Genomic DNA, 12,548 nt, shown 5'->3' with positions numbered 1-12,548 from the left:
ATTTCACAATATGTTGAGGCAAAGTAATATTTTCAAGACTAATCACAAAAATAAAAATAAATCGTGGGTAGCATGCTAAAAAAGGTTTAAGTGCTGCTTTCGTGTGACCATTTTAACCGATTGAGGGTTTTCAGCATTTCAATCACTGTCTTACCATCTCCAAAATAGAACGCAGAAAAATGGGTGAAATTAGATCAAAGTAAAATAAAAAGTTATGGCACCATCTGTCCTGTCCGTGGTATCAAACACTAATTAACTAATGAAATTTGAGAAATCAACCAAACTCTGTGTTTTTAAACGGCAACACTTATTCTCATTTATTATGTCACTTCTCATTATAGAACATACAAGCTAAATTTGAATCGTCTAGTGAGAGAGCGTGAAACTGACGTTTGTTTTGTTATAATTGAAGGCAATTTGTGACAGCTGGTCTACATATTTACCGGTTTAGTCATGAGCTCGATGGCTGAGGATAAAAGCGAGATTGAGTAGGTCACAAGGCTGCCGCTGGCTCTCCACTGCTATATTTAATTGTGCATAGGAAGTGCAGCATTTCTCACTGACATTTCAGCCCACAATTGATGCAGGAAGAACATTCAAATCAGCAATGTAAAAATGAGCCATTTCATAATCAGCGCATATGCTTTACCTTTGAAAAGTAAAACGGAAATTATAAAATAGTGAGTTTAAGATATTCTATTGGAATAGTAATAAGTAAGAGCGACAGTGCTCTACATTTTGCTTGCGGCATAAGTTTATTCGATTCTATTAAGGAATATTGAAGAATCGTAAAAATATTCATTTCTAAGATATTTGCTTTCGTTGAATCAGAAAAAGGAATTATTTATTTAACAAATCAGTCAATCATTTTTCATACTTATATTTATTGATTGCTATGCGAGTGAACCTTTCCTTCAAGTTGACACAATTGAAGAAAATAATATATAAACTCTTGGAATGCGATAAATGCTGCAGAAAAGTTGGTAATGATAGGAAACAGTGCTAGAAGGAGCAATAATTAGTGAGAACTATCACAGCGCCTGATTATCTGCATGAAATGAAGTAGAGCCAATTAGTTGTCATTCATACTCTTCTTTGAAAGCAGTTTCGCAACAAGTTTTTACCAGTGGAGCGGCCGATACGACATCAAAGCAAGAGTGTTGCATAATACCCTAGGAAAGCAATTAACCCGTGTGTGTCAAAAAACCCCGACCTTGTGCCAGAATGACACACTTGAGCATTTGCATATACACGTCATGTGCATATCCTATAAACGCACGGTAAAGGCTACAGTCATGATCGATGAATGGGCTTATGGTGTTTTTATTTCGCCCAATCATTTTGGGATTTCATTGTTTTTCCTTCTGTCTGCACCGCACGTAGCTGGCTGCACGCAGTTTCCACTCAATTGCCTCTGCGCCGAGAAGCCACTTCAACTCTCTGCAACTTGGTCTCACGTAAAATCTCGAGTCATTGTTAGCTTGATGGCTGCTACATTGTTTAGCAATTACATCACACTAAATTTCATGGCAGTGCATATTGGTGATTTTAAGCTAGACATCTAGGAGCTATGATTATCAACCTAAATAAATTATGATGCATCATAATTTTTCTGAAAAAAATTCTAAATTTGGTCATGCTGTGCGTTCAAAAAAGCAATTAAATAATAAACTTACTTTAAAAATATATTTACAATTTCCAATCTCTGAAAGGAAAATTGTTGCAACAATAATCTGAAAGCTATACGTGAATTTCTTAAAAAGTGAAATAATAATAAATACATGGTGTTCATATCTAAGAACACAAATGATGTATTGAAAAGCATGATACTTTCGCAACATTCGCAGATTAATTGCAAGTCAGACCCGGAAAAGGCAAAAAATTTCTCTAGTCCCGAAATATCGCGCACTTTCTTCTCCTGCCATCTGTCCAAACAATTATTCACGTCAAATCCACACGCGGAGAAGCGTAACAATAGCAGACAAAAAATTAAATTGTGTTATTCAACACTTTCCTCGCGCGAACAGAGCGGCGCCTCAGTTAGATAACACAGCAGCTCTGTGCAGTTCCATTATTGCCATAAAAGCACCGTTGCGAAACCAAGACAAATTACATCATTCACTCGACAAGCGTAACAGCATGCTTAATTATATTTTATTGACACGCCTTAAAAATGAGCGGAAATTGTTAATGATAGAAAATATCTTGCAACTATCTCATTTTACCAATTTGAACAACTAACGCTATTCAAAAGGTGTCTCAAACAAGAAGCAAAAAGCTCATAACAATTATATAGGCTAAAATAGAATCAAGTGAAAATAAGTATTTTTTTTTCTTTTGTATGTCAATATTTTTTCACAATGTAACAGACGTTGAACTTTTTAATGGACTGCAAAAAAGGAAACCAATTGACTGTAGTACAGTAGATGTCCAAGTTTTACCGAATTTAACCAAATTGAGCAATTCTTTTCACGACTGATTTGTATTCCTCTAGACAAGATCTTTCCAACGGTGTACATCTTATGACGGAGAATCCCTATACGAAATAAAAAAGATTTTCAATAGGAAACTTTTCTCCACACCTTTCGGAAAGCACTTAAACCTTTGCAGTTTATTTTCTCAAAAGTGTACACACTAACCATACACTACTTAGGAATATTTTGGTTTTCACTCAACCCTCAAGAATCAGTTCTGGAAAGAAGGATTTGTTGATATTTTAAGTAGTATATGCCCAAATTATAATGTTTTAAATTCAGTTTAAAAGCTTGGTATATGTGTGACAAGTTGTTAAAAAGCATATATCATTTAACAATCATTGCATCCATTAATCAATCATAATTAAAAATATTTCAACTAATGTCTTTCTTTACGAGTCCTAGTTAACTTAGAGCAATATTTTGTCCCATGGAACATAATTTTTTTATTAAAAATATTGGCTGGTTCTGAAGTATGGAGCATTCATTAGATTTGATTTTATTATACTATTTCGAAAACACATTAGTTTAAGATTTGCAATATCAGGCATCAATGGTTATTTAATTAAATTGTAGACGCTATGTGCGTTTGCGAGACAATGAAGATATCACAATCAAATCATTCTGTGCTAGAGTGGGACAGCACGTAAAATACGTTTTCCGATTTCGTGGAGGAGGCGCGAAAGTGGTTTGGTGGTGGTGCTAACTTGAGTTTACGTGAGTGTGACGTCACGCGTGGTCGCCAGGGTAAGCTCCCGCGCGCAGCAAGGTTGGTACCTGCGGAGCGAGCGGACTTGCCTCAGTCGCCGAGAGTGCACTCACTGCACACAGCACCTTTGTGCTCCCCAACTTCACACTCCTATTGTGCTGCATCGCTTTTAAGGTAAGGCTCAAAACTTTAATTTTGAACAAAAATCTTAATTCAACACTTATAGCGTCTAATTTATTTTTTATTATTTGTCACTCTTCTCAAATCGAAATGTTGCCGTTAGCATTAATTTCACATGCCACTCTTATTTGATTTACTTTTGTTTAAATTTTCATCTTTCAAGGTCTTAAATAATTGAAGACTTTATTGCATTGCAGAACTTCTTCCTGCAGTTCATAAAAAATTTGTTTGACCAAGGGCGCGAGGTCATTCACAAAACTTGATTAGGCAGTATTGTTTTCTTTGCAACTTAAGACTTGATAAATCCGTCAAGCTGGCACTGGCATTGTGTAAACCTGCGGGGATTTCTTTATTTTACTCTCCTCAACCTTGCGCATTCAGCAAGCAAATTATTATAGAACTCGAAATCAGCATCCATCAATGTTGGCTGCATTTACAGTTTGATAAACAGCCAGCCACCCAATTCACTTGCACACTCAAATGAAAACACACACATCACTTCGTAATTGTGATTCATTGGTGTTGTAGGCGAATACCGAACAATTTTTTCCACCCGGTGCAATTTGTGAGGACTGCAGACGTGATCGCTTTGGGCTGCATGCAATAGCGATTGGTTGCACTTGTTCAATCGAATGGATCGAATTTTCCACTCTGTTGAGCGATTGGTTTTTCAGTTCTTATTTAGACTTTTTAAAAAGCAATTTATTTTACGTGGAATAGTTTTATGCTTTAATAGTGTTGACTTTTCAGTAAGCTTCATATAAAACTAGCTCAATTATTAAATATTGTGCTAGATTCTGTAAATAATTTTTAAGAAAATCCATGCCTTTCAAAATTTCTTTTTTTTAACAAATTAAATGAAAGGTAAGTCCAATTGTAACACAGTGTCTTTCTTAACTTTTATTAATAGATATAAATTGCCTAAACACGCACGGATTGATAAAAAAAGTAATGATTAATTTTTTTCCGTAAGAGTTTATTAGATATTGTTCTTATCAACTATTTGTCTAAATGGTGCTTGCTAAGTATGCTCTCTGGCAAAAGCAGTCAAGGAGTGATAAAAATAAATCCATCAATTTTTTGAATCATATAATTGTCATTTTAGTTTCTAGTGTGTTAGCAAAAATTAATTGAGTTAAAGAGTTTAATATTCTATGAATGCCTTTTGAGAAAATAAGAAATATCTTTTTAGTAGCCAGGAAAAGACAGTTTTTTATTCACACATTAAAAATACACCAATCGTATCCAACAACCCAAAAAATCCATTATGCTTCAAATTATCGTCCATGTTCAATCATGGATACCTTTATACATAATTTTTAAGTGTTATTAATCGTAAGCATCAAACAAAGTTTTATATTTCATTAAAATGCTTTGCAGAAAATTATTTTTACAGTTTGCGAAAAATATTTCAATTGCGAATTTCATGAAACGATATGAACCATGTTACAGTCGTAAAAACGAATCAATCGTACACGCATGCGTTTGGCGTTATGCAACAGTAGGAAGCGCAGTGCAAATGCAGTCGACTATTATATCATTACTGTCTGGCATTTGCAATTTGCGCGGCCGCGCGTGTGTGCACCTTAGGTGAGTGAGAGAGCTCGAGCATGGGAACGATCAAACAGCATTGCACTCGGATCTTGCACAGAGGCAGGCGATTTGAATAAAAATGCAGAATAATTGCGGCTGGTCAAGCAGCAAACAAGAGATCAAGAAGTGGAGAGAAAGCAGTGAAAGTAATTGCTCCAGAGAAAGTGCATTATATGTGATATAACTGACAGACTCGAGTGCAAGATGCACTTATTCGCTTACTTAACCGCACAATTAGGAAAATCTGCTTCCACCACTCGCTCGCCAGCACGGCCGCACCGCGCTGGGAAACACGGCAAACAAAATGTGTGTGTGTTTGTCGAGTGAAGGCTATTTTTTAGTTGCGCAATGACCCGTTGACTCACTTTGATTTCATGCGGCTTTTGTACGCGCATGTATTGATGCACACGCAGTCTCATGCAACACTACTCAATCCGTGAAATCTTTTCAATTCATAAAATTTAATCACTTTCCTTCAACGGGTTCAGCTTTTTTCTTTGATGTTCAAATATGCATGTCAAGAAAGCAATATTTTAGAAATTTATTTTGAAACTCTTCACGGAAACTCACAATGAAGCACATTCGTGCTCAAAACTTGCACGTTTTTTGTTTTAATAAACACGATTCATTTTTCAAAAGTGAAATGTAAACATAATATGAATATTTTTAGCCAAATAATAGATAGATTGGAGTGTTCTGGAGGGCCAGAATATGTGTACATCAAATTTTGTAGAGGTCACATTTAAAAAAATTGCTAACTCAATCATTATATTCATTTTTTTCTCTCGGCATTTCTTCATATTCTCAGTTTTCAGTGTTATACAAGCATTACTTTCCTCACGACATTCAGTGTCACTAACTTTGTGAGGGTCATGCGTCACTCCACTTAAGCTTATTTGACCAGATTTTCATTGACTGTTGTTTGCTTAGCATTTAACAGCTGCTTTGAGACGAGGTAAATAGTCTTGAACACGCACCGCAACTCAAATAGCTGATCATGCAGATGAAGGTCCGTCTAGTCGCCCTCTTGTGTGTTTGCTGTGCTAATATTATCGGACCTTTAATAACAGTTCAGGTTGTAACAGTTCCGCGAGGGAATGTTTGCTCGTTTTTCCGACACAAAACCAATCCTGTCCCCTTTGAAGTTGCAAAGTCCAAGGCTAGGTCAGCAAAACAAACGAAAAGCTTTGCCGTTCATTCATTGATGCACAATGCAGGCAGCCCTTTCATGACACCGGCTTTGTGTTGCTCGAAGAATAGGCCAGGCAACATTCTGAAATAGTAATTATATTGAGTTCATAACAAAAAGGCCAATTTGGCAGCATAAAAAATGGAATTGCTTTGCTTATATATATTTTCACGTTTTTCTGGGTTCCCACTGCTCTGATTTATTCCTCAACGGTTCATGTTGGAGCGGAATGAATAACAACCAAGAAACTTGTGTTAAAAACACATCCAGTTTGCGCTGCGTACACAAACTAGTTATACAAAAAAGCTTCGGACAATGAGGTTGACAAACGCATTGCTTAAAAAAATAAATAATACTGGAACACCTTTTCAAAACAATGCATAAATTCTGCAAACCATACAATGAGGTCAAGTTGTTTCATTTTTAAACAATCCGAATTAAAATCCTGTTCCTGTCCACGCCGCTTAACAATAATGCAGAGAACATCAATTCTACAGTAGACAACTCACATAATTTTCGGGAGACCTAAAGCAAAAATTGCACATTTAAATATTTTCCTGCGAGTGGTTTTGGGTGGAATATGTTCAAAAGCCCTTCATTGTTATGCATATTTTTGATAAAAAAATTTTCTGCTTTCAGAGATGTCGACTACGCAGGTGTTGATTAGTGGCCCTCCCATGGAGCTCGGTCGCCTACAGAGTCAGGTGCCTGAAGGGGATTTCGGAGCTGAGTTGCCCCTGGAGACTCGTAGACTGGCTCGCCAGCAGCTCAGGGAGGATGAGCACTCCCGCCAGCAGGCCCTGCAGCAGTTCCGAGACTGGGCCTCCAAGAGCGAGGAGGTGCAGAATTGCCGGCTTGGTAAGCGTGTTTTTTCTTTTTATTTTGACGTATTGACAACCAATCAAAATATAAGAATATTTTTTTATTCAAACAAATCTTGATTTTGCCATTCATGCTCGGAAAATCACTAGAACAATATGATGATTAACTTTTTCGACCAGGAATTGAAATGTTCTGATTTGAAGCATAGTACAATTAGTGTTTTGATGATATAAATAGTACAAAAATTGTAGCCGTGTTTTTTTACTAGCAAACCCCGTCGGTTTAATTAAAACATCAGAGAATATCATTTTAATTGAGTTATTGTTAGTATTTAATTATTGCATTTCCTCCGGAAGTTTTTGCAAGTCGAAGGAACAATTTAAGCGCAAGAAGTCTCGCTTCGCCCTGGAAATTTAAGCATTCGTTGAGGTTAAAAACAGCCAAGCGCAAGACTGTGTTGTTGCAAACGCAACTAATTGCCATTTTGAAATCTGCTATTGTTATGAATGTGGGACAAAAGACGCGGCGCCGCTCTTTGCCACCCGTCGCTTTTCATTTTCACGAACAAAAAGTGTGCGCGGTCTTCATTCCTCTTGAGAACATAAAGGGCGGAAATCCCACCCCAGCCGCAGAGTCGTAATTAAAAATTCCTTTTCAGCCTCAACCATTCAACAGATGGCAAGTCAAAAGTTTCAAATCTGAATTCACGTCAGCCTGCCTTGATTCCTCATTCCCTGCGTGCAAGTGGAAATTTAATTGAAACCGCGAGTTCATTTTCGCATCTTTTTCACGCTCCGTTGCGAAAATTAAGCCACTTCACTTGTTTCAAGGGAGAGAGGACAAATTAGTTCAATTTTCTCTTAGAAAAGGCGATGGAAAAAATAATGGGCCTCTGATTTTTTTCCAGACGCCAATTTCATGCTGCGGTTTCTTCGAGTGAAAAAGTTCAGCGTTCCGATGGCTCAACAAACTTTGCTCAAGTACCTCAGCCTGCGACAGACACTGCCGCATCTGTGCAAGAGACTCGATTATTTGGAGCCATCTGTAAATGAATTGATGTCTGCTGGGTGAGTGACGATTTTCTTAAGAAATTAATTGCTACATTGATTATTTCAAGATTTTGTTAAGCTTTTAAAAAATGAAATATTTAATTTCAAACAATTTAAACTCTTGGAGCCCTTATAAAAAATGAAGATGGAAATGGACCTTGTGAAAGCAAGATAATTTATTTTTGTTTCAATAAAATAAATACTCCAAAGTGTTCTATCCTTGCATTTTAACATTTTTGGAGTTAAAATTCAGCTATATGGGGCAACGTAAAAATTTCGATCAGCGATTTATCATGTTTGAAGAACGTATATGTAATGTTAAATAAAAAATGTATCATTTTAGCTACATATTTCCTCTGCTTGAGCGCGACAGCGAAGGGCGGAAGGTTATTTTTTACGCCGCAAGTAAGCTTATTCAATTCCATTTTGTTAACGTGGAACTAATCTCTCATCCTCTTTCTCAAGGCAAGCTAGACCCGTACAAGTTTACCTGTGCCGACATGACCAAGGCGCACATCATGACCTACGAAGCGCTGTTGGAGGACGAGACAAACCAGGTGCACGGCTTCTGCCACGTGAGCGACCTTGCCGGCATTGCTGCCGCTCATGTCACCCTGTGGTCACCCTCCGAGTTTACGACCGCCGTCAAATGGGGCGAGGTTAGCTAATTATTGCTGCCACTTTGGATTGGCCACCGTCACTGATTGCACACGTGCTAATTACCATATGTGTTGTTGCAGCAATCAATTCCGATGCGACACAAAGAAATGCACTTCCTCAATCTGCCCGCCCCTGTCAGACTTGTCTATGATCTTGCTAGGTCAACCTTCAGCGAAAAAATCAGGAAGCGTTTTAAGGTAGAATCTAAAATTTTGGTTGCATGATTGGACAGCTTTCCAGCTACAATTAATGTTGAATTTTATAATCACTACTCTTTATCGATTTTTAAGCACCATGATGGTAAATTTGTGTATTTCTGTATATGTTTTTTAATCAACATAATTTATTTAAACTAAAACAAAATTTAAACTTTGAATTAACACCTAGACATGAACATTCCTGCATTCAGCAAAACCTCAGCGCCGTATTGCATAGGCAACCTGCTGGACGTCGGTGTATTTCTCGTAAACTGATCTGTTCGTATTCAAACACACATCTGTGTCATTAAGTTGAATTGATGTCCTGAATTTCAGTTTGCCTTTAAGAGACTTCCGATAAAACCTGAAAAAACATAGCAAATGTTTACAGTCAATTTTTCATTTTAGGTTCACTCAAACTTGAAGGAGCTCCATAGCAAGGTGGACGCAAAGATCCTGCCGAAGGAGTACGGCGGCAAGGTGCCAATGCAGGAGATGATTGGTGAGTGCACGCTCTCTTACAATTTAAAGGGTCCGCCTGTCTCGCTAATGAGTATAATGGGCGAGGCGACGAATGAACAAAGGCGCCAGACGCACTACCATTATTTGCGAATAAATAAATATCGACGCGCGCGCCAAACAGCATCGATTTGCTGACTCAAATACCACGCCAGTCGCGCAGCTAAAGAGCAACGTACGGCTTCGTTAATGACGCTGGCATGTCAAACAGCAACTTATTAAATTGCTTTCAGAGCATATTTCAAATATAATTATCGAGTATTTTGCCGCTGAATGCTTGGTATTCGCTTTTATTTTCTCAGGGTTTTCCGAAATATTTTGGTTACAAATTCTCACAATAATTTGATGGCTAAAATTGAACTTATTCCCCATAAGACACCGCATTGAAAGGGAAAATTTTAAATTTAATTTATTTCAAGGTAGTTACAAACTTTTTTAGTGAACAAAATTGACTTAAGTTGTTCTTTATTATTTTATTTTATTTGTTGTTTATTGTTCATGACTCATAACATTTCGTACAATTAAAGCAATAATTAAATTACATGAACAAAGGCTTAAAATTGATTCCAGCTACCTCGGTCCTCGGCGCAATGCAAGTTTTTTATGTAAAGTACCATTTTTAGTTGATGTTTTTGTAGTAATTTATTCTTTGGTGCAGAAAAAACCTCAATATACATCGAGGTGGCAGCATTTAAATACATAACAGAAAACAAGCATGAGTTCATTTTAGCCTTCATTGGCATGTATTTGCCAACAACTGAAAATATTTCTGTTATGCGGATCATTACATTTCGAATAGTGACTTTACCAATGAATTAAATTAATGGAGCAAAAGCATGAAGCAAAAATTACATCACTTGTTGTAAAATCAGCGTTTTGGCAATGAACTAAGCGTCATGGATACGTAGCAACGTACCATATATTTATACGTGTAGGCCTCTCAAATAAGTTTCCCTATAGAAAGCAAATTCTTGCTTGGCGTTGCCGAAACGCGCACATTCTTGCAGGGCAAAGATCAAAGACTCTCCCGTGCCATTATGGACTCGAGGCGAAAAAGTATGTACTTCTTGTTAGGGCGGCAGAAAGGAAAGAGTTTGCTCTCAGCTCAGCAGCGAGAGGGTGTGCTGCAAATTTATTTACGCACACACCGTGAGAGAGCGAGTTCCCGCGTACATTTCCGCAAATTGCGTTTGCCCTTGAGGTGGAAAATAATCAAAAAACTAAAATTGACTCTTCATGAAGGCACCTTACCATAGCAATTTTTTAACAGACTACATATATTTCGAATGAAATGAAAATGCGCCATTCTACGTCAAATTACGCCCAACAAGGCGAGGCGAAATTGATTTTCCATTCGCGTTTAAGTGGCACTTAAGACCGGTTAAAGTGCATTAAGTTCGTGTTCTGAGAGCTAAAAATCACCCACGCTGCGAAATTCAGGCCCATTATGCACGCCACCCGCAGCACTAATAATAATAACGCGTCTCTTGCGCACCCTCTCTTTCTCTATCTTCTGTTAAAATGCCTTTTTTATTCCGCAGATGCGTGGATGCGCGAGCTGAAGGGGAAGCGCGAGCGACTGATGGCGCTGGACAAGATGTCCCTGACGTGCGTCTACAAGCCGCAGAGAAATCGCAAATCTGGCGACTCCTCGCTCAAATCCAGCATCAACAGCTTGCCGGGCAGCTTCAGACGCCTCGAGGTGGATTAGCCCCTTCGCTTTCCGCCGCCGTCATTCACCCCCATGTCACTTAAATCTTATATATGTACGCGTATATGTATATGGTATTCACCCTCCGAGAGGGAAAGCTTGTTGCTTACACGCACGCGGCACTGAAATCCAGCCTGTTCGCGAAATCAGAACAAAAATTGTGATTTGCATAATTTTAGGATCAAGCAGAGTTTGCTGTTATTTGGTCTTATTTACAAATTTTATTGCCATTTAGCTTTTGCGAGTACGCTTTTGTGGCACCGATTTTAACTGCACTAATTATATCACGTTACTAAATACTCAAATACTACTCACGTGAGTTTTGCTGTTGTACAGATCTTCAAAAAATCTCAAGGGAATTGAATTTGCTCTTCTTCGCACTTCTGATATGTATGTGTTGATATATTCCGTTAATATTTACTTTTGCACCTTTTAGGCCACAGGAGGAAAATTCAACCTCAACACTTTTGTACCTCAATGCTTAAAGAGAAGATTGTAAATAGTTTATTATATGTATGATATTAAATGGTTAGTTTTCAAAAGATTGAACTTTTCACTTAATTAATCCTTGCTTCATCTCGGCCTTGAAGAATTGAACAAACCACTCAAATTTACGATTGTTAGGATTGTTAATTTAAGTAACCGACCTTTGTTTACTACTAACCGTCATGGAAGCAGAAAATGAGTACAAACAGTGAAATTAGAACCACAACAAATAATTAATTAATTTCCTCCAATTTCGTGTATCAGGTCCAGTTTTACAATTTCACTAAAAAAATGTTCTGAAGTTTTGTGATAGATTTTCTACACCATAACAGTTCTTTCAAGTCTGTTTGACTTACAATTTAAAATTTCGTTTTTAATTCCACAAGACAAATTTCAAGCAGCAAGTACAAAGTTTGATCGAGGAAAAATAATTTTTCCGGAAAATAATAATTTAATAGGTACTTTTTCTTAACACATGCAAAAGAACTGTCATAAATTCACAGTCATAACCACTAAATGATCCTCGGTTCATGGCAGTTGTTTGAGAGTCAAATAACTATGTGGAGGTGAGAAATTAAACATTTACACACTGTGACGTTTCTTGCCAACCCCTATTAAACTTTCGTTATATTTTTCTTAAAACTCCTGCGAAAAGAGGTTAATAGTGTTGGCTCCCTTTAGTATTGTTTACCTCCCTTGTTTATGAGTCGTGCGAGAACTGCGTCGGTAATTCACCCCTCCAAACTCTTTCGCATATAACGTCTTGTTTTATTTTCTAATTTACTCTCCGATTTCTCCCTCTTTGAAGATCACGTTGCGGGAGCACCCGCTTCTACATTTTCATCACAAGAGCAACAAAAGTTCAACCGCAAACAACAAGATATGCGCACGCTCTTTCATCTTGCTGCCTTATTTTCTCTTGCCTTCTCTCTCAACAATGAGGAGCAGACGAAAATATA

The 12,548-nt window shown here is 37.5% G+C and overlaps 1 protein-coding gene across 1 annotated transcript; it reads left to right on the top strand.

Annotated features, from left to right (window-relative positions):
- Positions 1-3,212: 3,212 nt before the first annotated feature.
- On the top strand, positions 3,213-11,645 carry Cralbp (Cellular retinaldehyde binding protein). The gene is made up of 8 exons (XM_065484900.1): positions 3,213-3,357; positions 6,785-7,003; positions 7,875-8,034; positions 8,360-8,421; positions 8,482-8,675; positions 8,757-8,873; positions 9,282-9,375; positions 10,934-11,645. Exons 2-8 carry the CDS (start codon positions 6,787-6,789, stop codon positions 11,101-11,103), a joined length of 1,014 nt encoding a protein of 337 aa, XP_065340972.1. The 5' UTR covers positions 3,213-3,357; positions 6,785-6,786; the 3' UTR covers positions 11,104-11,645.
- Positions 11,646-12,548: the final 903 nt, after the last annotated feature.

This window comes from Cloeon dipterum, chromosome 3, assembly GCF_949628265.1.
Source record: "Cloeon dipterum chromosome 3, ieCloDipt1.1, whole genome shotgun sequence".
NCBI classification, from domain to species: domain Eukaryota; kingdom Metazoa; phylum Arthropoda; class Insecta; order Ephemeroptera; family Baetidae; genus Cloeon; species Cloeon dipterum.
The sequence above is the reverse complement of the archived record's forward strand: the minus strand, read 5'-3'. Positions and strand labels throughout refer to the sequence as shown.

What these genes read in the sequence shown, in the direction of transcription:
- Cralbp (XM_065484900.1), top strand. Translation starts at nt 6,787, where the DNA reads ATGTCGACTACGCAGGTGTTGATTAGTGGCCCTCCCATGGAGCTCGGT. An exon ending in CCGCCGTCAAATGGGGCGAG is followed by an intron (nt 8,676 to 8,756) that starts GTTAGCTAATTA and finishes GTGTTGTTGCAG; the next exon opens with CAATCAATTCCGATGCGACA. An exon ending in AAATCAGGAAGCGTTTTAAG is followed by an intron (nt 8,874 to 9,281) that starts GTAGAATCTAAA and finishes TTTTCATTTTAG; the next exon opens with GTTCACTCAAACTTGAAGGA.